This window comes from Oryza glaberrima, chromosome 5 (assembly GCF_000147395.1).
Source record: "Oryza glaberrima chromosome 5, OglaRS2, whole genome shotgun sequence".
Lineage (NCBI taxonomy): Eukaryota > Viridiplantae > Streptophyta > Magnoliopsida > Poales > Poaceae > Oryza > Oryza glaberrima.
Window position 1 is genome coordinate 2,872,681 of NC_068330.1, and position 22,559 is coordinate 2,895,239.

Genomic DNA, 22,559 nt, shown 5'->3' on the forward strand with positions numbered 1-22,559 from the left:
TTAGATAAAGTGATAAATAGTTATAATGGGATTTGATAAAGTAAGAGTATTCTAGTCATCTTCTTTTGTATTGGAATATTTATGATGGATGATAAATGAATTTATTTTGGGATGAAGGGACGTGCAAAATTTCTCCGCCTCGAACCGTGACTGTTTGCAAATTTTATGAAATGCCGTTTGATTCCAAACACGAAAATTTTCGAGTGTTCCACGCGAAACACGAAAATTAATGTGTTCCACGTCTCCCGCATAACTACCTAGCAAAGTGAATTTTAGCGGGACAAATTACGAGTTTAGAGTAAGTTTAATAGTATAACCATCTACTGACTCTAAATTATCTATAGATAATCTAATAGCCTATTTATATAATAATTAACTAAAAAATATACTACATCATTAATACCCATTCCCACCTCTCATACACACGTAACGTGTTGGAGTGATATGTAGTTATAGTTGGCTTATAAGTGCCTAGGAAACTTCAGTCTTCATACCATAAAATTGTATGTATGAAATTATCGCGTGTCAAATTGGGTCTATGTCAACAGGTTTCTCCTTTTGTTCGTCAGATACACGAACCAACCAATGAACAACCAAACTGTACATGAACAACAGCTACTAGTAATTAATTAATGACAGCTCTTTCATGGTTTCCCCAACTTACTGCAAAATTAAGGAACTTTCCATGGTCATAATTGTACCAAAAACTCTTTACTCTACAAAGTACAGTACAAACTCTTCTTCCGAATTCTGAAATTCCGTCCTATATAACATATTTAAGCTGAGCAGATAAATTATTTTGATGATACACAGGACCAGCAGCAGAACTGATTATTTCGATCAAGTCTACACCAGGGCTACAAATTACATGACAATCAACCTTTTTGCCTCGAGTTCGTATAACTAAGCCCCTCGTATAATTAAACCAAACGAAAAACTACAAAAATCTGGAAATGTTCTACACAGATGGAAGCTACAGAAAGATCGGCGCTATGAACCTTTTTGCCTCGAGTTCGTCAGAGGCTCCTCACTTAACTATGGTTGCCGATTTCGTTTCTGGGAAGTGAGCAGGTGCGTGACGAAACTAAGGACCTTCAGGAGTGGTTGTGGTGGATGCTTTGGCTTGCGCTCCGGCCCTTCTCTAGGCTGCAACTGGTTCATTTACAGAATGAGAAACACCCGAATTAACCTGTTGGGAAGGAAAAAAAAAAAGAATAGCTTGCAGCTGTTCAGAAATGTGGTCAAGGATTCTAAACACGAGAGAAAAATGGAGCGCTGAAGTGTACCTTGGCTGCTTTAAAGAGTTCGTCCAGCACCTCGGACAATGTTGGGTGTGCATGAACAGCAAACTTGATGTCCTGCGTGGTGGGAGTGATCATGTCAAATTCAAGTTATACTGCTGAAAGGCTAACAAAGACGAACCAAGTGAAGAAAAATAATATCATTATACTCACTTGCAACCGAGTTCCTAGGGCAATGGCATTTGATGCCTCGTGGATGAGGTCAGCAGCGTGCAAACCCAAAATGTGCACACCAAGAATTTCTCCAGTGTCAGGCCGGTAAATCAACTGCAGAAAGGAACATACAATTGTCAAGCCCAAAGTATGTCACTGAATGAAGCCATGCAAGACAGCAATACCCAGGTGCCAATTTGGAGACAAGACAACACAACTGATAGAAATAACCCTGCAAGGAAAAAAAAACTGATAGAAATAAGTGGCACAAACTAAAAACATGTATACCTTAGCAAGTCCATCTCCTTCATTTTCTGCCAATGCTTTTGTATTAGCCTTAAAGCTGGTCTTAACAACACTTATCTCAAATCCTTCTTTATCAGCTTTTTCTCTGGCTTGTGGCTGCAATATTTATTGATAACACTTGGTCAAGGAAATCATAAAGATTGCATGGTTTAGATCCCCTTCAAGAAGCAATGGATACATACCAAATACAGTAAAAGGATAACGAATTGGTTACGTCAAGGAAAAGACAAAATATCAAGACAGAAAATATAAGACTAAATATCAAGACAGAAAATATAACAGAAGTAGATGAAGAAGTAACGCATAAACAGGGCAGACTAAAGAAAGCTATATGGGATTACACCTGACTTACCTCTGTAAGCCCAACCATACTAATCTCTGGATGAGTGAAGCAAGCAGCGGGGATGCTTAAATGATTTAGGATGTGGTCCCTCCCAGAGATTTGTTCGACAACTACATTTTCATAGGAATTACTTATCAGGCAACTATACGATAAGCAACATAGGAGCGATAGAAGAAGATGAAATCTAAACAGATTTGCAATGTACCAGAGATTCCCTGTGCACTGGCAGCATGAGCAAGCATGAGTTTACCATTGGCATCTCCAATGCAATATAAGTTCGGAACCTACAAATAAAAATGCATGGCATGTTAGATCCCATACAAGCCAGGAAGAGGATTATTCTGAACAAAGCATGGTAATTCATTTGTTTCAACATACCACATTGCCATCTGCATCCATGACTCGCATTCGCTCATCAACAGGAATAAAACCACGCTGTGTAACAACATTGATCTGAAGAAAAAAAGGGTCCGATTCACTATGCTTGAAACTTAACTGTAGGAAATGTTCTGACAGCAAACAGTTTCAACCTTCAGGTACTTACATTTTCCAAGCCAAGTCCTTTTGTGAATGGTGCCCGTCCTGTGGCTATAAGGGCTGCATCCACCTAGAGCCACATTTTAGATCTTCCACATAAGCCATTATGGAGAAATAAAAACTATGTTTATAGTATCAACTTACTACAGATGAACTAAACAACAATAAGTTACATAGAAAAGAGACAACTGTCCATACATTTGATAATCAGTAAGTCATATAGCTATAGGAGTATATGAAGAGTGAAGTATCTTAACAAAAAGTTGGCTAGTAAAACTGCAATTGGAGATACTATGTACAAGGACTGAAAGATTGTTTAAATGTAGTTTTTACCTCGAGGGTTTCTTTGTGTTCCTTTGTTTTTGCATCAATGAGCTCAATCTGCACAGGTTTTCCATCCTTTGCTGGAGTAATCTAGAAAAAATCATCAACAATTTTAACATAGAGATGATGAAATGTGTCTGCGGTATGAAGAAAGCTAAGGTAGAAGGTCTAGTTAACCTTGCTTGCAAAAACACCAGTGTGATAGTCTATATTCCGAGGGTTGATAAGGACTCTCTGGGCTAATTTTGCAATTTCAGGATCAAAACCAGGCATTAGCTGGTCAAGAGCTTCAACAAAAGTAACCTGAAGAATGAAAACTGTCAATTCAGGGGGCATGTGAAAACAAAAATCAGCATGCAGTGATACAATACTACTGTAATAGAATCATTTGTGTAAGTTGAAAACAGTGTAGTCAAATTTGCATCCAATCAAATAACAGGGTGGACCTCACTGGTCACTATATGCAAAGCAAAAAGGATAACATATCCAGATAACTACAGATGCAATTTTTCCAGTTATACCCATTGTAGAACCATGTTTCTGCAATAATTGCATGATTCCATGCTCACTGTATGATTCTCTAAGCCATATCCTTGAATTTATTCACAGCAAGAACTTTCATGTACCTCACTTCCAAGAGCTGTATATACATCACTGAATTCAAGCCCAATGTATCCACTTCCAACGATTGCTATCCAGTCCGGGACAGACTCAAGTTTTAGTGCATGATCACTGGTAAAAACAGTTTTCCCTGCACAAAAGTTGCCCAGCAGGCTTCTGTAAGAACAATAGGTATAACAAGAAATGGTAGGCAACACATTTGGGTCTGCAAACCCAATTGTGCTAATCTTCCATGTCATTCAGCTGTAGGACATAATGTAATAATGGTAATGTGTCTCCTCTATGCTGAGATTATAACATCAAAAGATGGAAGCAGTAGCAGAAGGGCACAAAGATCATGTGGCTTCCAAGATCGAATGCTTTCTATCGGGATCTCTAAGGTATCCAAATACAGGCACACATTTAAGGTTATTCAGGCATAACAAATAGTAAATTATGTTTTATCTATTGCCACTAGTGATTCTAGAAGTCTAAAACTAATAAAACATGTGTGGCTTTATTATGCTAGTTATGGCACATGCCGCAAGTTGCAACAAAATGGGTTTTATTAACCAAAATAAATACCAACAGTCATGGACAATTAGAAAAACATTTAAGTATGTAAATTGTAATAAGGAAAACTTGTTTCAGAATAAGCTACCACAAAGCTTGTATATACAAAACAATTCAGTAATCACATGGCACACAGCTAAGACTATGGTCACTACAACTGAGCTAGAAGTACATGCTTCTTTCAGCATTTGATCACTTGCTTCAATGTTCAGTCTGGAAACTAGAGCTAACTAAATGAGATGCATGATCCATCAAGAGAAGAAAAGGTAGTACTTACCATCAACCTCTATGCCCTTGGGAACAAAAGGAACTGATCCAGTAGCAATGATGATATTCCTTGCAGTGATTTCTTTGTCTGGAAAACCAACTTTTCCATACCGTACCTTTTGTTTTCCCTGATCAAATCATGATAGGAATAGATTAATGTCGGCAATCCTCTATTATGTCATATTTCGCAGATGAGATATTCCTGTATGCATTTTCTACCACAAGATATGATTGTTGTCAAGTTCAAAGAATAGGTCAGCTTATTCCATCAGCGACTGAATTGGCCACATCAAATAGTAACATGATACATCTAGTAGTGATGTATGTACATTTTAATGGCTCATAACTAAGAGAACCAATAAACTTGCTGCTTTCCACAAGAAATTACTGCTAATTTAGTATATATGTCAATTCTTGAACCATAACAAAACATGGGGCACATAAATGCACTTCCAGCTATAACTTGGTAACATTTGAATAGACTTGATTGTAGGACACACCGACATTGATATGCAACCAAAAGCTAAGCATCTACAATTCAACAAAGTGCTATCCGTAAGGATTTAACTCAGTGGTTTACATATAACATGTATATAAGTCAAGAGAAATATTAACATCTGTTCTTGCCCAAAAATGAGAATGTAACACTCATGTGCATAACTCATGATTGTACATGACAGTGAAGTTATGGTCTTATGGATGACTTACAACAATTGCACCAAAACCACTCAATATATCCACTCCCAGAGCTTTCATTGAATTAGTCAAGTTGCTTCGGATTTTAGAGGCGAGATTGTTTGCATGATCAGCAACAGCTTGTCTGTCATATCCAGGGGATGAAACCTGTTGCACAGAGAATGGGCTTAATGATTTATGCAGGACACAATGCAACACACAAGAATGAGAAAACAGCCGATGCCCAAAGGCCACAGGTAATAGGCCTAGTAACTGGTGACATTAAATTTTGGACAATCTCACAAAACACAGAGATACAGATTCATAGACATATAGCAAACCTGATGCATTGTGAGTAAGAAACAAGGTAAGCTCCATAGAGTTGACATAGACATCAATTTCAGGACACAAATGATAAACATGAAAACAGGAACCTCGCACGCTTTACACTCCCTGTGTCAGTACCTATTTTGTGAACCAGCTTGAATGGACTGGTCGTACCTAAAAGAAATTGACTAAAAAATACTGTAGAACACAAATCTTTTAAAAGTCCACTCATTTGTCAATTGTTATGTGAACTATTTTCAAGTTTCAACACATCAAACAAAGAGGCTAATGCAGTAATTCATCCAAACAAAATACCTGTAGACCCAATGACTTCATGTGATGTTCATCATGAAGCTCCCTCATGCGACCGCTGACAGCAAGAAGTGCTTTTGATGGGACACAACCTCTGTTTACACAAGTCCCACCTACAACATCTCCCTCAATAATTGCAGTTTTCAAACCCTGCACAAATTTGGGCCAGTTAACACTTAACACATTGAGACAGCAGTAGTGGACTAGTAATAACAAAGACAGGTTATTACATTTATAACTCTGCAATCTTATTTGCGTTATATGCTACAGAAAAGCCTTGGATTGTAAACAAAAAAGTGTGTGCATTTTTGTATGTTGGCCTGTCGGATATATCAACAAAGAAGTAACATATCAAGTAAGCCAATAATCCAACTAAACTGCTACTGCTTGGCACTTGGCAGGCTCCAACAGGGCCAAAGTGTGCCAACATTGAAATTTGTAAATAGATAACCACCAGAACAACCGAGTGGTCACTATTTTGCTGGTGCTGCATTCAAGATAGAGTTGGTTTACAAATGCGTTGAGTTGCACATTATATATTCTTTACCTCTACGATCATCAATCCATCAAGACAAAAAAAAATATTTCAACTAGAAAGGAAGATTTTCTAGTTTCATAGTGATAGTCTCAGCATAAATTTAATAGACTATCAGCGCACTGCAATGGACTAACCACTGAAGTCCCAAAGCAAAGCTCAAGATAGCACTCAATTTAAACAGTTTACCTGTGCTAGCACCAAATTACTTACTAACAAAAACCTCCAGTTACCATTTCGCAGTGTAAATTTCAACAAAGCATGAGCTCTAGCGAAGTGGTTCATTTGAAATTTTGAATTCAGCTAAGTACTTAAGTTCGCAGCTCCATAATACCGGAAATCCCATAGATCATTCTATACAGTCATCAGTTCAAATGTCAATAGATCACGGGTACAGCGCCGCCGACGAGAAACGGCTAGAGCTCTACACCGAACAGTAAACATGGTCCGCACTTACCTCCTCGACAGCGTGGAGCGCCGCGCCGTGCCCACCAACGCCGGCGCCGATGATGACGAGGTCGTAGTCGAACCCGCCGCTCCCCGCCACGCCGTTCTCCGCGGCCGCCCTCGCCGCCACCGCCGCCCGCCTCACCGCCGCCCCCTGCGAGATCCGCAGCGAGCGGAGCGCCACCGCCTCGCCCCCGAGCCCGCACACCCTGATCCCGCATGGCCCCCGCGCGGATCTAGCTCCCCCGCCGGCGCCGCCGCCGACCACCCACGCCGGGGCCGAGGCGCACGCCGCCGCCGCCGCCGCGGAGTTCATCGCCCTCACGACGAACGCAAGAGGAGAGGAGAAGAGAAGCCGGAGTCGCGAGGGGAATGGGAGGCGGCGGCGGAGGAGGCGAGGTGGGGGGCAGAAGGAGAGCGAGGCGGCGGGCGGGGGGTTTATGGGAGCGAGGGGGCGGAGAATTCGAAGCTGTGGCGCCTAGGCGGGGGCGGAGGGAAGGAGGGGAGTGGGGGTGGGGGCCACCTGTCAGTGAGGGGGGGGGATGCGCGCATGGGTTTGAGTGGGTTTTGACGAATTTTGTCCAAATTATAAAAAATAATACTCCCTCCGTTCTAAATATTTGATGTTGTTGATTTTTTTAAATATGTTTGACCGTTCGTCTTATTCAAAAATTTTAAGTAATTATTAATTATTTTCCTATCATTTGATATACTTATATGTATATATATAGTTTTACATATTTCACAAAAGTTTTTAATAAGACGAACCGTTAAACATGCGGTAAAAAGTCAATGGTGTTATATATTTAGAAAAGGAGGGAGTAGCTAGAAGTATAACTTATACTATATTGCAACAACATTTATACGATGGATTACATCATGTTCTAAACTACAACTCTAAATTACAAATTCCTCGTTTTTAGTTAGCACACAACTTAAAGTGCTAAAAGGTGCTCTTTTAAAATATATATATATGTATAAAAGTTTCTTTAAAAAATTACACAAATATATTTATTAATCATTAATACTTGATTAATCATATCTAATGACTTTTCTCATTTTGTGTGCTAGAAAAATCCAACTGGTGCTATACATAACACAGCCTTGGAAAACTCTGTTTTTCCTATGCTTGTAGTAGATGAAAGAAAAATGGGTTAATGATGTAATTTTATGAGGTCATAATACTCGTGGTTACGTGCAACAAGCCAAGCCTCGTGGTTTTTGGCAATTTGGACATAATACCATTATTTTTTAATAAAAATACTCAATGAACAAATATGTGTCTTCATAACACATATGACGATAGTTCTTAGGTATGTTTGAACTTCAATTTAAGAGAATGTGGAGGATACTTTGTCTGTGTTTATTTAATATGGATGAAAAGGCATAACATGTATACTACGCTTTACTCTCTTCGTTCCATAATATAATAACTTATAGCACTTAAAATTTATCCCATGATATAACAACTTTTTCACTAATATTGTCTTCCCAACCAATCACAACTCCTCGCTATTCACTTTTCTCACATACATCCACTTCCCTACGAATCACAACTTATCCCTATTTGATTTCATATATTTTCTTAGTAACTATATCCAACTCTAAATTTTTTTATATTATAGGATGAAGGTAGTATTCTCTATTTTTATATGGTAAATACCTAACTTACGTTAACTTTTAAAGCAATTATACATCGAATGTTCAATTAAACTTGTAGTGCTAACACACAAGAATTTTGCTAAACATCAAAACTGAACCTATTAGCAGCTAATTGTCCAATTTACCATAAACAACATTAAATATTACATCGACATTTATTGCAGTCGTGATCCTCTCTAGCAAGAATATAATAGGGTGTGTGGGTTGCTAACATGAAACCATTGTCTTAGGGAAAGTAATGGTTCGTAATAGGATGATTCTAAATATAATCTTTGTTTACATTTTGGCTTGTAAATCGGGGATCCCAATCAACGGTTGGGTAGAGGAACCTCTCAAATTTATTATTAGTTTGCTCTCAGGTGATGAAATTTTATTTGCAAATTAATAAAGTGCGCCATAAAATGATTTAGTGTAAGAAAAAGGGAAGAGAATTAGTATTATAAAAATCTAGATCGGTTGATCGCTGACTAGTAAGTAGGATTAGCCTAGTCAACTATGAATTCTACCTAATGTTCATGCTTTTGTTTATGATAGGCTAGTGACTAAAGAAATCCACTTCTCTTTACCTTTTCGAGAAAAGTAAGATCAGTTTGTTTACTGCAGCTAAATAATTCTACAGATGAAATCTTGCAATGGGAACCAGCTTTGCATCCCACGAAGTCTACTCTCTAACCAAATATCCTTTCATTGACTAACATCAAATGATTCTACTGATAATTACTCATCTAAATGAAGTCCAATCTCTTATTTCGACAAGTCCAATATATCTTATATTTCGACTATAGATAAAAAAATTATAGAAACCTTTTTTCTATAGTTTTTTATAATTTGAAAGTCTCACTATTTTACTATGCGCATACGGAAAAAATATGATAGATATGCATGATTTATAATGCACCGAGTAGTACAACCTAAATATTCTCACGCACTCCTTGTTTTTTTCCTTAAAGGTGCTTGAGTGCTCATATTTCATTACGGTCAATCTGTTTACATTATAGATAAAAATCTATCATTTAATTGTGGAAAGACTCAATGCTACGACATGATTTAATTACAAAAAGTCATTACTCTCATCAAAGGATAAAAAATGCTGATACCACAAAATCAAGTTGACATGTCCAAAAAAAAAAGTCATGCATAAAAAACACTAACCATAAAAATAAAATAGCTATGTTATCAAGCCGGCGAACTTCATCGTATGCCAAGGTTTTAAAGCGCATATGGATACAACTGAACTCTTGACAATTAGTTGGGATATTACAAGCGAATAGATTAAATATTAGAAGGTTGAAAAGTTGATTGAAGAGCATTAAACTTAAACCTTAGATAAATCAATTTATTAATTTTATAACCATTAATATTTAATTAATCATATGCTAATGATATTTTTCGTTGCGCGTGCGCGGAAAATCTCCCTCCAACTCGAACATCAATAAACAAATGAGACCAAGGAGTTGCACTAGCGCATCTGGTTGGTTCACCGTGGTTCGAACCGGTCGGCGCAAGTTTGACTCCCACATTTTCACGTTGCCTCACCGAGGTTTTTCCCGGCTCCCATGAATCATGTTTAGGTGGTTCTACTAGGGAATATGGTTCACACACGCATGTGCAATCAATGGGACTATACGTTTTCCGTGCATCTCAACCCTATCATATATTAGGATGCACACACGCGTGTTGTGGTGTGTGTTCGTGTGAGTTCTAAATTGTACCCCCTCAAAAGAGAAACAAACAAATGGGCCCAGACGAACTTTTGATGGTGTACGCGTAGCAAAAAGACCACACCACGTAAAATATCCAAACTGCCGTGTCCATCGTTTTCCTTCTCCCACCCCCCGCAATTCCTTCCCCCTCCCCCCCCCCCCCCCCCCCCATTCCGCAAGCGAACAAAACACACACACACAACAAAAGAAAAGAAAAGAAAAACTCGAGGGGGCCAAACGAGAAAAAAAAAATAGACGCAGAGGAGAAAGCCGCGAAGCGAGAAGAGAGGGAGAAGGGAGGAGAGCTCGCTCGCTCGCTCGTGCTCGTCAATGGCGGGTAGGGTTTCGCCGCTGCCCTCCTCCTCCTCCCGCTGCTAGCCCTCGCCCTCGCCCTCGCCGCCGCCGCCCCCCGATCCCCGAGTCCGCCCCGATTTCCATCCTTCCCCGGCGGTGAGGCAGGCCTAGGGCGGGCGACGATGGGGGAGGAGGAGCAGGGGCCCCGGAGGAAGCAGGCGGGGCCGGACGACGCGGTGCAGACCAGCATGCAGGTGAGCTTCTACCTCCCCTCCCCGCATATCTCTCCCCCCTGTTAGAAGGTTCTAGAAGGTTCGCCGATGATGGGCGATGCAGGGCCGGTAGATCCCACTCGCGGCGGTATGTAGGCTTTCGTTTAGCGGCTTTGGTGGAAACTTCGCTTGGGAGTTTCGGGAATTCGACAAGGTTGCTCGCTCTGGTAGTGGTTGATTCGATATCCTGACCATGTGCAGGATTTGGGGAAGAGTGTGATTCATTGGTTTTTTTTTTTTTTTGGGGGGGGGGGGGTGATTTCTGGTTGAATTGTGAGGGGAATGTCTCGTTGTGTTCTGTGGAGCTTACTATTTCAGGTGCCGATCACCTGATCCCTTTCTAATAATCACACGTAGATCACGGTTAGCAACTCCATTCTAACAGGGAGTAGAGCTTTTCCACCTGCTCCGCCTCATAAATGTAGATGCACTTTTCCACTTGCGTGGAGAACGGTGGAAGGCAGGTCTGGTGAACTGTTTTGGCCTTTACTTTCTCCATAGGGTAGAAACAGATCGGGATAGCGGACATAAAACTATTGAAATCGAGTATGCTCTTTGTTTTTGTCAAAGCGGAATCACAGAACAGAACTGACATGATAAGACAGAATGCAACAGAAACAAGGTATCACGTTTTGGTTGGGTTCAAGAGGAGTCATCAGCTTTTAGTTAATAAATTTTCTCGTTTCACTCAGAACATTTTAGTTCCTGTTTGAACTTCAGAAAACTTCTTGACTATTATGCGAACAAGGATTTACACAAATCCCATGACTACTTGGGTTTTCAGTTTTCACTCAGAAAACCTTTAGTTCCATTTTGAGCGCCAGTTAATTTTCACTATTCCCTGACAAATGATTTACACAAACCCCATAGGAAATGTTAGTAAAAAAATTTGGTTTCCTCTTATTAGATCTTGGATAGTTACTTGATAGTAACAAAATGGCATGTGTACATTCATTACTCCGTCCTATAACAAAATGCCTTGAGCTAATTGATGTTTAGACCATACCATGTATAACTTGCCTATATTGCATGGAATTCCAGTTTTTTGTAATTATATGCTATATTATGTTATGTTTTACCAGTAGCCATTTAGAATAAGGATTTTTTGGTCCATCCTACTTCAGGAAGACTATCTCAGTTATTTGTTTACTGTCCTACTGTATGATCTTAAACTAAAAACTTGCTGAAGCAATGTTTATCTATTATGCTATCTTACGTCTATATTAAGATATCAGCTTATCATATTTCGGTTAACAGGGAGGTAATTCTTGGTTAAGATCCAAAAGACTTAAAAATAATATTATTACACCATGCCATCTTTCCAGACAATAGCCCGAAAAGATGCTTTGCTTGTAACTGTTAATCTATTTAATGTTGTCAATTACACCATACAGAGATACTTGTGAACAAGCCAATGATACAAGGCCCATGCCACAAAATCAATTCCAAGAATTGTACCTTTTCTGTGTGTATTTTTATTTTGTGATATACAGCATAAGCACTACTATTAACATTTGAAGAAAAATGTTCCAGCGAGTCAAAGTGTACCGATTGACTGATGATGGGAAGTGGGATGATCAGGGAACAGGGCATGTAACCATCGACTACATTGAGGTATAATTTTGTCTGAATATTGAGTTGAAACCTTATATCCTTTCATATGCTGCAGTGATTTTCACTAAATATGGTTTCTCTGATGATACCCTCTTTTTATCTTCAAATCTTAGTTTCTCTATTGGACTGATATTTACAAATTTGTATAAAGTTTTTATTGAATATCGATCGTGCTGTTTTCATCATTAATATGTTGAAGTTAATTATGTTTCCAGTTATTTGTGGGACAATATATTTTTGGCATTTAAGCTTATACTGTTACACATGAGTGTGCTTTTTCAAAATGCTTCTCATGAAATTGGATAATCTGTTTTTATGGAAACACTGATCTTCATGTTCGCATTTAAGAACAAAACAGAGAGAATATTCTTATCACAGATAAAAGTAACACAGGAAGCAGCGTGTTAGAATGGCTGAACTACTCGTAGAGTGTGGCACCAAGATTGCAGTTAAATTTTCAGTCTTAATCTCGGACTTGCCATTTAAGGTTCACCTTTTCAACCTTTATTTGACTTAGGGATCAAGAGAAATTGCTCTGACTGTTGTGGATGAAGAGGATAGTGACACGCTACTGCTTCATCACATTACATCTGATGATATATACAGGAAACAAGAAGGTGAAGTGGTGCAATGTCCTTCTTTTAAGATTGGCCATACTCATTCTCCTAAGTCTTAATGTACTATCTTTACCATTTTTGTTGGAAGAAACAATCATCTCATGGAGGGATCCTGAAAAGGCACTAGAGTTAGCATTGAGTTTTCAAGAAGCTGCTGGATGTTCATACATATGGTGATTCAACTATAAATGGATTGTTTTACTATCATATTTCAAGTGTCTTATTCATGTCTGCTTAAATTCTGATGGTTTTATGCAGGGAGAGTGTGTGTACCATACAACGAAATTTACAATTTAATGTCCTTGATGGTATTTTTTCTAACCTGTGTAGTTTTAGCCTGTTATTCTTGTGAGTTGCTTTTTACAGCATTTACTTTTTCTATATCCTACAGTTCAAGAAGCCGCTCCACCCGCAGCATTTGAATCTTTAGAAGCCTCTAGAAATCCACCTTTTCATGGTAGGTAACTACACATTCCCTTCTTCATGGAACTGTGTACATATGCATGATGTGCCCTCTTGAGAGTTATGTCACGGAGGGTTGTGCAACATTTGAAGGTTGATTGTATGATCTCTCTTTTGCATGGCTAGGATTTAATTTTTCCCCATTTCAACTTTAAAATCCCAATAACTCGGTTTAATTCTTGAGTAAACTATTTGATGGGCTTGTTTGATCTCATCACATATGCTGTCAGGTTCGGACATGAAATGTTATGTTCCGATTTTATCTATTTGCTCACGTGAGAGCTAGGTACTAAATAGCAGATTGGTATTGACATAGCGGATTGCAGACGCTATATTTCTATAGTGGAATTAAAAAGTACTCACAATTTTAAGTTAATCTAATCATGCAGACATGGTAACTTTTAGTACAATATGATATGTTCTGGAAGTTCACTAAATGGAGGACATCAACCAAATTTAGAACTGAAAGGCAATATAGCACATAAACATAGCTACACATGTAACATACCAGTATATTTCAGCTGCTGGTCATTGCACAGGAGGAAACTCACACATACAACAAGCTAGCAGTGGCATATTTGTTCTCTTCTAGTGTAGCCTGTCTTCAGACCACGTTGGTGCATGCTGCAGCCTGACGCCCTACACCGCTATTTGAATTGCGGGCTCGTAGTGGCAGTAGGCTGCTACCGCAATAACGGCCGCAACGACTGCTAATTGGTACCATGCCTGAGAGGCAATGCTGAAGGTTCTTATTAATCTCCTGCCACCTGATACCTAAATAAAGTATTTTTTTTGAAAGGATACCTAAATAAAGTATTTAAGGTTCAGAAAATTGAATTCTTATATTTATACAATGTAATGTAATTTGAGTGTACCATTTCTTATTGCCTTATTCTTGTAGCTGTCTGCTGTGTATGGTTTTGCTAAAAATGTGATAGTGACTTGTTTCTTTACCCGCAGATGAGTCCTTAAGTTCTACCAGCAGAGAATTAAAGAAACTTCCCCCTCTTGATTTGTCCAGTCTTTCTTCCATCTTAAAGGTGTGGTGGGCTACCTTTATTTTCTTTCCAGTGCCATTTACTTATATACCGCTCTCATCATCTGATTTTTGATGCATATTTTTGGTTGCCACATTAGAAACATTATATGTAGGGTATTAGAGACCTGAGTTAATTTGGTCAATATGCCTGGAAGCAGATACACACGTTTCCTATTGAATTATACTAACATATTGATGTTGAAATGCTGTTGACCAAATATGCAGACTATATTGGAGTGCAGCATGACAGAGCGGATGCGTGTTTCTGTTGCAGAGTTAATATTACAATATGTAAGTCATGAACTATTCTATGTCAACATGTTGGTCATGTAGCTTGCCTCTTCCTGCAGGCATAAAAGTGTACATGAGTGTTACAAACGTTAAGGCTAAACTAGTGCAGGCTGCCCATTTATTTTTGGACAATAGGCCATTCCCCAGCTCCATGCTGTTAGGCATAGGAAGATGCCTCTATTCATTTTCTTTATTTCATTTCACAATTGATGCCTAGGCTCCATTTGGCATTGCAGCGGATTTTTGGTATAACTTATATTTTTCTAGTTGGAAATAATCCTATTTTATTATGCCATAATTGTATTATCTAATAAAATAGTGAAGATCCAAGTAATTGACTAGATTCCACAGCATAGGATAACAACCACACACTGGCCCTCAGTTATGAGCTTCATTGCTCCACAAATTTGGATCTGCTGTTAAACCAATGTAATATCTTGTTGGACTGTGGGTGTTGTAGGTGCTCTAAGTCAGTAATTTAATCACAAGAGCATGCTTGGTTGCAGTAGATGATTTTGCAAGATAAGCTTCAGGTCACTGGTTTGTCGCACTTGGTTCTGGTTCGTTTTTGCTTGAACAGTTGATAAGCGCTATAAAAATTCGTTTGCAGATAAAACAAACCACACACCGTTTTGTCAACTTTGGTATATTCTTACATAGGGTGAACTGTGAAGTTTTGAAATCTAGAACATTGATGGATATTTATATGAGTATTATGATGCTCTAAACTTTTCAATTTTCCCCAATATGTTGCAGCATGATTTCTTCCCCCAGCTAGTGAATCTTTTTAGAACGTGTGAGAGTTCAGGAAACATGGATGCACTCCACATGATCTTTAGATTAGTAAAGGGAATCAGTAAGTACATGGCAATTTAAGCTTTGTCATAGGTTATGTTTGATTGCTGCTTATTTTGTTTGTCCTTCTGCAGTATTGTTGAACAGTTCTGCGATATATGACAAGATTTTCTCTGATGATTTTATTCTTGAGATAATAGGCGCACTTGAATGTAAGCAATTACCCTTGACCTCTATAAGTGTCTACATCAGTAATGATAAAGTCTTGCTTTGTCATTTTAACGGGAAATTCTACATAGTAACATACCTGTATAATTGCATACGCTGTTTGTTACTAATGGGATACAGTGATCTGATCTGAGCAGATGATCCAGAGGCTCGCACTGTGCAAAATCATCGCACTTTCCTGAAGGAGCATGTAGTTTTCAAGGAGGTAAACCGAGTTTTGTGCATCATATCCTGGTTAAGATGGAGCGATTTTCATGTCAAGATTTCTTTTGCATAGGCTATACCCATTAAAAATGCTTCTGTGGTTTCAAAGATTCATCAAACATACAGAATAGGCTATATAAAGGTCAGTGCCCTCTGTTCTCTGCCCCCTTGCTACATGGAGTTTTTAGTAGTTTTGATTCTGTTGCCATTTTTGTGCTTGACTGTTTTGGTCTGGATTGCTTGGTATTTACAGGATGTTATATTACCAAGAGTACTTGATGATTCTACCATGGCAAGCATTGCTGCAATCATTCATGCGAACAATGCTGCTGTTAGTATTTCAACACTATAGATTTTGTACATGTTTTGAATCAACTTTCTTCTGTAATTTCACTATTTCAGATTATGTGATTCTCCTGTAGGTTGTTTGTTTACTCAAGGACGATGCTTCTTTTGTAAAAGAACTGTTTGCTAAGATGAGATCTTCGAATATTTCTGCTGAATCAAAACGCGAACTGGTGAGACTGTTGGTTTTTTTTTCTAACATATTTAGACACACCCTTCCCTATGAGAACCTGGGAAATTTTCTTTCTAGTCATAATCTTAGTAAGGTTATAGTATGTTCTGTCAAATCTTCAACAGAACTACCCCTTCCAATCGCTGAGCTGCTGGAAAAGAAAAAGAAGGGTCAATACTTGCTAGTTTCTTTCATGAATTAAAGTGTTTTCATGGTGTTCTGTGAGTTGTGATTTTGTGCGCGCTTGGAGGGAACAAGACAAACCAAGGTTGAGTTTGTGTGAACTAGATACTGTGTTGGCTTTACTGAAGCCAGTTACTGGTCAAAGTGTTTTATTGGATCATCTTGTACTATTGGGATGCTTCTTTTGCAGTTGAGCCAAAATATCTTATGCATGCTGAACATTTGCTTCATCATTTGAGTGCTTATATGATGTGGGCTGTGAGTTTTTGGAGACATCAATTTTCTTGATATTTTGTAGTTTGTACTTCTGTATTATGCACATTGTTGCCTTCTACTCCCCCCATCCCAAAATATAACAACTTTTGCGTGGATGGGACATCCTAGTACTATAACAATTTTTGGGTGGATGAGACATATGACATATCCTAATACTATGAATCTTCATAGTACTAGGATATGTCCCATCCATGCAAAAGTTGTTATGTTTTGGGATGGAGGGAGTATGTCATTTCACACAGTTCTTTAACATTGATATAATGTTACTGATTGTGTGTTGTGTTTGGGGGTGGGAGCTGGGGAGATTATTCTTGTGTATGCTGTTTGGATTGACAACATTTTGTTTTTTCAGGTCCTGTTTTTGCTTGAGTTTTGTACTCTTACTAAAAGTTTGCAGGCTGTTCAGCAATTACGTCTATCTAGGTTGGTGTTTTGAGAACCTTCTCTCTTTAGTACTTCCTCCGTCCCAGAATAAATTAATCTAGTATAGGATAAATTATTCTAGTACAGAATAAATTAATCTAGTACATACAGAATAAATTAATTTAGTACTTACTCCGTCCCAGAATAAATTAATCTGGACACTCCTGTCCAGATTCGTAGTACTAGGATGTGCCACATCATGTACTAGATTAACTTATTCTGGGATGGAGGGAGTAATGAAGTTGTATGTGTGATGCCCAAACAAACATGATGATGATAGGTTATGGCCCCAGAACAGGATGATGTACCTGGTTTAGTATTTCATCTATTTTTCTTATTATTTCAGTTTGCTTATGTGTACAATGGAACCATATATTTAATTTTGATGAGAAAACATATTTCTTCAAATACGAGGCAATTACTGGCAACAAATATAATGCACACATTTATTCATAAGATAGAAGGAGGATAGATAAAATTAGACAATTATTTTAGATATATCTATACTCTACAAAAAGTAATGTAAATCCAGCTCATTTTAGTTTGAAGTATGTTCCTAGCTTATTCAGAAGATAGAGAAAAGTAAACAGCTTCATTTTTTTTTGTTTCACTTTCATTGGCAAATCACATGGGAAATGGGATATGATAAACTTCCATAAGTTTCAGGGAAAACCCCTTCCATTTGTCATGTTACTCCTGTGGCCTATGTGTGTTGTGCACCCTCATTCACATCATGACAAGCCAACACTATGATTCTATGAATCATGTTCTCTGTCTTCTACAATGCAAATTTGCTTAAGCGCAGTCTCCTTGTGTTTATAAGGACATTGTTCACCACTATGAATCATGATTGTTACCCTGTCTTTTTTCGTGCTATGCAGATATACCTGTATTAATAATGCAACCAACTGTTCAAATAAATTGCATTTAAGTGCAGTTTTGTAAATTGGATAATTGGAGAGACAATTCTAGCAGGTTAATAATTTCTTTTCCCTGTTCAGGGATCTTGCTAGTGAAGGTGTGTTTGACATCATGTCTGATGTGTTGCAGAGTCAGGATAAAGTGCTCGTCTCAGCTGGGTAACTTATGCAATCTAGAGCAATGAGCAAATTATATTTTTGACTTTTCCTTGCATATACTATTTCTAATCACACTGTTTCTTTTTTGGCAAATGCAGGACAGACATCCTTGTATATTTTCTTAATCAAGATCCTAACTTACTGAGATCATATATTGCTCGTCAAGAAAATTCTCAAGAAGGAAATTCACTTCTTGGTCTTCTGGTAAGTAAGTTGCACCCCTTTTCTGGGTCCTGGTTTTGGATTTATGTTCCCCTGTCCTATACATGGTCCAAGCAGTGAATTACATTTCTTAATGGCCTTCATGTTCTGCAACTTTTGTACCTTCTGCTATTTTAGCTATATTCTCTGCACTTTGCGACTCCTGGATTTGTTGTGGAGCCTTTGGAGTTCGAATCATGTCTCTTCTCATTTTTTAATCTTCAAATCTATGCAAATGCTTCTCTTTCCTGTTTGTTGTCGACACTACCAACAGCTGCATGCTTGACCGTTGACAATGTGATGTACAGCTGATTAATGAACTCAGAAATCTTGGGAAAGTTCTGTGTGCAAATGGTAGCGATGGTTATTTTATAATCTGAGGACCTATCATTTATTTGTAGTTGAACCATTAAGTTACTAGTGATTGAGGTATTTTTCTCAGGTGCCTCCATTTCTCTGTTATGTCCAGGAATGTTGGAATACATTTTTGCTAAGCTTCAAATCTGCTGTTTGTGCCTCATCTAGCGTATTTACAAATACTGCTCGCTATTACTGAAATTTCAGGTTCAAGGCATGGTAACTGACTTTGGTGAGGGAATGCACTGTCAATTTCTGGAAATTTTGAAGATTCTGATGGATGAATTTGCTACAAATATGCCTACAAACTATGTAAGATGAACTAGCCTAAATTGTGAAACTTTTGATATTTTTGAACCAACATGATTTTCTGCTCACTTCAAAATATTGAAGCATGACTGTTAACGTGTAATTTGTATTGAGTTACTATGGAAATTTTGTTATCTCTTTCTGTCGCAGAGAGGAGCTATTGATGTTTTTCATGAAAAGCATCTTGATAAGTTGATTGATGTAATAGCATTGGCTTCCTCCCCTATGGACATTACCCAATCAACATCTAGTCCAGTTGGTGTTGGTACAAGAGTTGAAAACCATTCTGTGAAGACTGAAATACTGTCTAACATCTGCGAGCTTTTATGCTTTTGTGTAGTTCATCACCCCTACAAGATCAAGTAATACTCAATGCAAATGCTTCCCTTTCCTTTTTCTTAATTCAATATTTCCTTTGGACATCTCATGTCTTGCTGTTTTGCTAAAAGGCAGGTTTAATCTTGTAGGGTCAACTTTTTAAGAAGCAATTCCGTGGAGAAAATCCTTACTTTAACCCATAGGAGAGAGAAGGTTTTGGTCGTGGCAGCCGTCCGATTCATGAGGACTGTTATTGCTAGAAATGTATGACATTTACTTTTTTTCCCAGTTTGAATTCTAATTGTAGGTTCATTGACATCATTGGGGAACTCGAGATAAAGTGTTGTATGTGCTCTGCAGGATGAACTTCTTCTTAGCCATGTTATCAAGTTCAACTCATTGAAACCAATTATCGAGGTATTTGTTGAAAATGGGGATAGGTACAACATGCTACATTCTGTGGTCCTTGAACTGTTGGAATACATACGAAAGGTAACCTAGCGGGAGTTATTTGCCAATTGTTATAATGCTACATAATGTGCTGTCAGTTGATGCATTATTTGTACAGGAAAATCTCAATTCACTTGTGATACATGTTACCAAATCCTTTTGGGACCAACTTGTGAGGTTCGAAAAACTAGGGAGCATTCAGGCCTTTAAACTCAAGTATCAACAGGTTGAAACTTAGAGTTCTGTGTATTCTTGCATCCTGTTGTTACTGTTGCCTCATTTGAATGTTTCTCCATGTCTTCTTGCTAGTTAATGGAGAGTGGTGAAACAACACAAAGTATTAGTCTAGTTGACATGAGAAAGAAGCCAGAAGAAAGAGGTCTCGACAAAGAAGAGGAGGACTATTTCAACAAGGGCAGGTTTGTCCACTTCAGTTTTGCTGCTTGTTTGTGTTAAAGAGTCCAATTGAGTTCATAGATGGCGTCCTTAACTGACATGGAATTTTTTATTTTAATACCTTAGTGATGAGGAAGATTCTGATAAACAGACATCATGTGCACAGAAGGAATCTTTGGATAAGTTACCCAAGGGAAGTGACATCCGTCATATCCCTGCAAGGTACATTATCTCATCTTCTATAACTTGCGATAACTTCCTGCCAACTCATATTGAAGATTTATTTACTGGCTTCTTCTTTATATTCATAATAACTTGTTACGTTTTACATTCTGTGCGCACATTATGCAATTTCTGGACTCTAAAACATACTTCAGTTCCAGTGTTTAGCAGATCTTTTGTTTTTTCAGGTCTAAATCTGGTGGGCTTGTGGATTATGACGACGATGATGAGGGTTACAACCCACCTCCCAAAAGGGCTGTTAAAGCTGATGAGGATGATGAGGCCTTAGTCATAAAGCGTAATCCAGTGGATGACAAACAAGCTGATGGGAGGTCTCCCAAAAAACCAAAGATGGAACCCAGATTTATCTGCTCAAAGATTGTCGCTGCGGCTAGTGTGGCAGGCAGACGCTCGAATTCGGCAGATAAACAGGGTCCCCATCCACCTTCCTCAAGCACGAAAACTTCTGAAGGCAATGGTGATGTAGGGGAGGAAGGCCCAGATTCTTCTCAGAATCTACAACATGACCCAGGAAGCTTGGATTCCACTCATCAAAATGGAGATGACTGTACCAAAGATGCAGGGAACTCGCCTTCCGAGATGACTGTAAATACATCAAAAGCAACTGATTCAGAGCCTTATTCAGTGAGATGACAATAAATATTTCTTTCCTCTATTGGCTTCAAGTCGATTGCTTTTCCTTGCGACGAAAAGGAATTGCTTCACATTTGGCTCCGAAGAAGGTCGTTGAATCCATAGCATTCTGACCCTCGAGCCAGCAAGCATGGTCGGAGGTGAGATAGTTTTGGTCAAAGTTGTATATCTCAACCGCGATTTCGGCTCAGCTGAACATGTAAATTGACACTCAAAGAGAAGAATACCAAGCTGAGAACCAACATGCCATTTGGTGCTGCACTATAGACAAAAAGGAGAGGGTCTTGCTGTTTTAGCTTTCGCCTAAAGATCAATGTGAGCTCTCTCACGGGCATAGAATGTGCCCTTCGATTGGACTATTTACATCTCTTATTTTTAATCAGCCTATGGGATGATCCACTAAGCTGTCACTCATGTAACAGAACCATTTTACAACAGCTTGAAGTATCTTACCCAAAAACCCCCACTTACACGGTAACAAATTCTTGGTATCCTGTATATACTAATGTGGACCATTGTCGGGCTGTTTGGAATGCATACATTTCACATGATTTTGATGGAAACAGCTTGGAACATATGAAATTCATACGATTTTGATGGCAAATATTTGTCCACTGTGAATTCCCCATTGCTGATTTGAGATCACTTTAAGATGAAGCTGCTGCTTCTTGCACCATTGTCCATTGGTTTCCAGCAGATACGTCTACGTATTTAGGGGAAAAACAGAGCAAATTGCACTCGGTCGTCAAACTTGTAGGAAGGTTTTACCTATGGGCCTGTTCACTTTGATGCCATTTTTAACCTTACCAAATTTTGGTAAATTTACTTAAAAAAGTGGTTTTATTTAGTTTGCTGCTAAATTTTGGTAACTATATAAGAAAGCCTGCCAAAATTTTGGTAAGTTGCCAAAATTTTGGCAATGCCAAATCGATTTTGCTATATCTCACTCGAAAGATTTTTTCTTATCTCTCACTCGATTTTCTCACTTAAATTTACAATGTATTTTCTTGTAAGTTACAGTGTAATTTATGAAACTTACATTGTAACTTTTGTAAGTTACAGTGTAATTTTTGAATCTTCGCATGTAAGTTTTAAAATTTATATTGGATTTGGTTTTTTTCTTGAAGATATGGTAATTTAGTGTCCATTATGGTGTTTCTTAGTTGCTTTTTGCCTTTTACTATGTTTATCGGATTTTAATTCAAAGATTAAAAATCTGTGTGATACGATCATAAAAATCTTTCGAAAAATGTATAGGTACTCCCGCATTTTGGTAAGGTTTTTTTTACATGA

General features: G+C 38.3%; 2 protein-coding genes across 4 annotated transcripts; one reads left to right on the top strand and one right to left on the bottom strand.

The window, feature by feature from the left end:
* Positions 1 to 782: 782 nt before the first annotated feature.
* On the bottom strand, positions 783 to 7,136 carry LOC127775052 (dihydrolipoyl dehydrogenase 1, chloroplastic-like). Of its 2 annotated transcripts, none has more exons than XM_052301364.1 (15): positions 6,711 to 7,136; positions 5,722 to 5,868; positions 5,113 to 5,247; positions 4,415 to 4,532; positions 3,591 to 3,715; positions 3,142 to 3,267; positions 2,974 to 3,054; positions 2,648 to 2,710; positions 2,482 to 2,556; positions 2,309 to 2,387; positions 2,113 to 2,213; positions 1,743 to 1,856; positions 1,455 to 1,568; positions 1,287 to 1,358; positions 783 to 1,152 (listed from the first exon to the last, which is right to left on the bottom strand). In XM_052301364.1, exons 1-15 carry the CDS (start codon positions 7,014 to 7,016, stop codon positions 1,036 to 1,038), a joined length of 1,773 nt encoding a protein of 590 aa, XP_052157324.1. In that variant the 5' UTR covers positions 7,017 to 7,136; the 3' UTR covers positions 783 to 1,035. The 2 variants fall into 2 exon arrangements, with proteins under 2 accessions (XP_052157324.1, XP_052157325.1); XM_052301365.1 differs by having other exon boundaries at positions 783 to 1,189.
* Positions 7,137 to 10,257: 3,121 nt separating this feature from the next.
* LOC127773611 (uncharacterized) lies at positions 10,258 to 21,870 on the top strand. 2 transcript variants are annotated; one of them, XM_052299741.1, is made up of 25 exons: positions 10,258 to 10,613; positions 12,165 to 12,245; positions 12,763 to 12,862; positions 12,951 to 13,035; positions 13,121 to 13,170; positions 13,254 to 13,319; positions 14,285 to 14,364; positions 14,589 to 14,654; positions 15,411 to 15,510; positions 15,584 to 15,661; positions 15,815 to 15,882; positions 15,955 to 16,023; positions 16,135 to 16,212; positions 16,304 to 16,399; positions 17,210 to 17,280; positions 18,282 to 18,359; positions 18,458 to 18,563; positions 19,125 to 19,229; positions 19,377 to 19,588; positions 19,694 to 19,808; positions 19,905 to 20,036; positions 20,113 to 20,220; positions 20,304 to 20,413; positions 20,517 to 20,612; positions 20,801 to 21,870. In XM_052299741.1, exons 1-25 carry the CDS (start codon positions 10,542 to 10,544, stop codon positions 21,264 to 21,266), a joined length of 2,688 nt encoding a protein of 895 aa, XP_052155701.1. In that variant the 5' UTR covers positions 10,258 to 10,541; the 3' UTR covers positions 21,267 to 21,870. The 2 variants fall into 2 exon arrangements, with proteins under 2 accessions (XP_052155701.1, XP_052155702.1); XM_052299742.1 differs by lacking the exons at positions 10,258 to 10,613; positions 12,165 to 12,245; positions 12,763 to 12,862; positions 12,951 to 13,035 and having other exon boundaries at positions 13,254 to 13,323.
* The last annotated feature ends 689 nt before the right edge of the window (positions 21,871 to 22,559 follow it).

What these genes read in the sequence shown, in the direction of transcription:
- LOC127773611 (XM_052299741.1), top strand. Translation starts at nt 10,542, where the DNA reads ATGGGGGAGGAGGAGCAGGGGCCCCGGAGGAAGCAGGCGGGGCCGGAC. An exon ending in CGGTGCAGACCAGCATGCAG is followed by an intron (nt 10,614 to 12,164) that starts GTGAGCTTCTAC and finishes AAAATGTTCCAG; the next exon opens with CGAGTCAAAGTGTACCGATT. An exon ending in ATTCACTTCTTGGTCTTCTG is followed by an intron (nt 18,564 to 19,124) that starts GTAAGTAAGTTG and finishes CTGAAATTTCAG; the next exon opens with GTTCAAGGCATGGTAACTGA.
- LOC127775052 (XM_052301364.1), bottom strand. Translation starts at nt 7,016, where the DNA reads ATGAACTCCGCGGCGGCGGCGGCGGCGTGCGCCTCGGCCCCGGCGTGG. An exon ending in CGCTCCACGCTGTCGAGGAG is followed by an intron (nt 5,869 to 6,710) that starts GTAAGTGCGGAC and finishes AAATTTGTGCAG; the next exon opens with GGTTTGAAAACTGCAATTAT. An exon ending in ATACAGCTCTTGGAAGTGAG is followed by an intron (nt 3,268 to 3,590) that starts GTACATGAAAGT and finishes TTCATTCTTCAG; the next exon opens with GTTACTTTTGTTGAAGCTCT.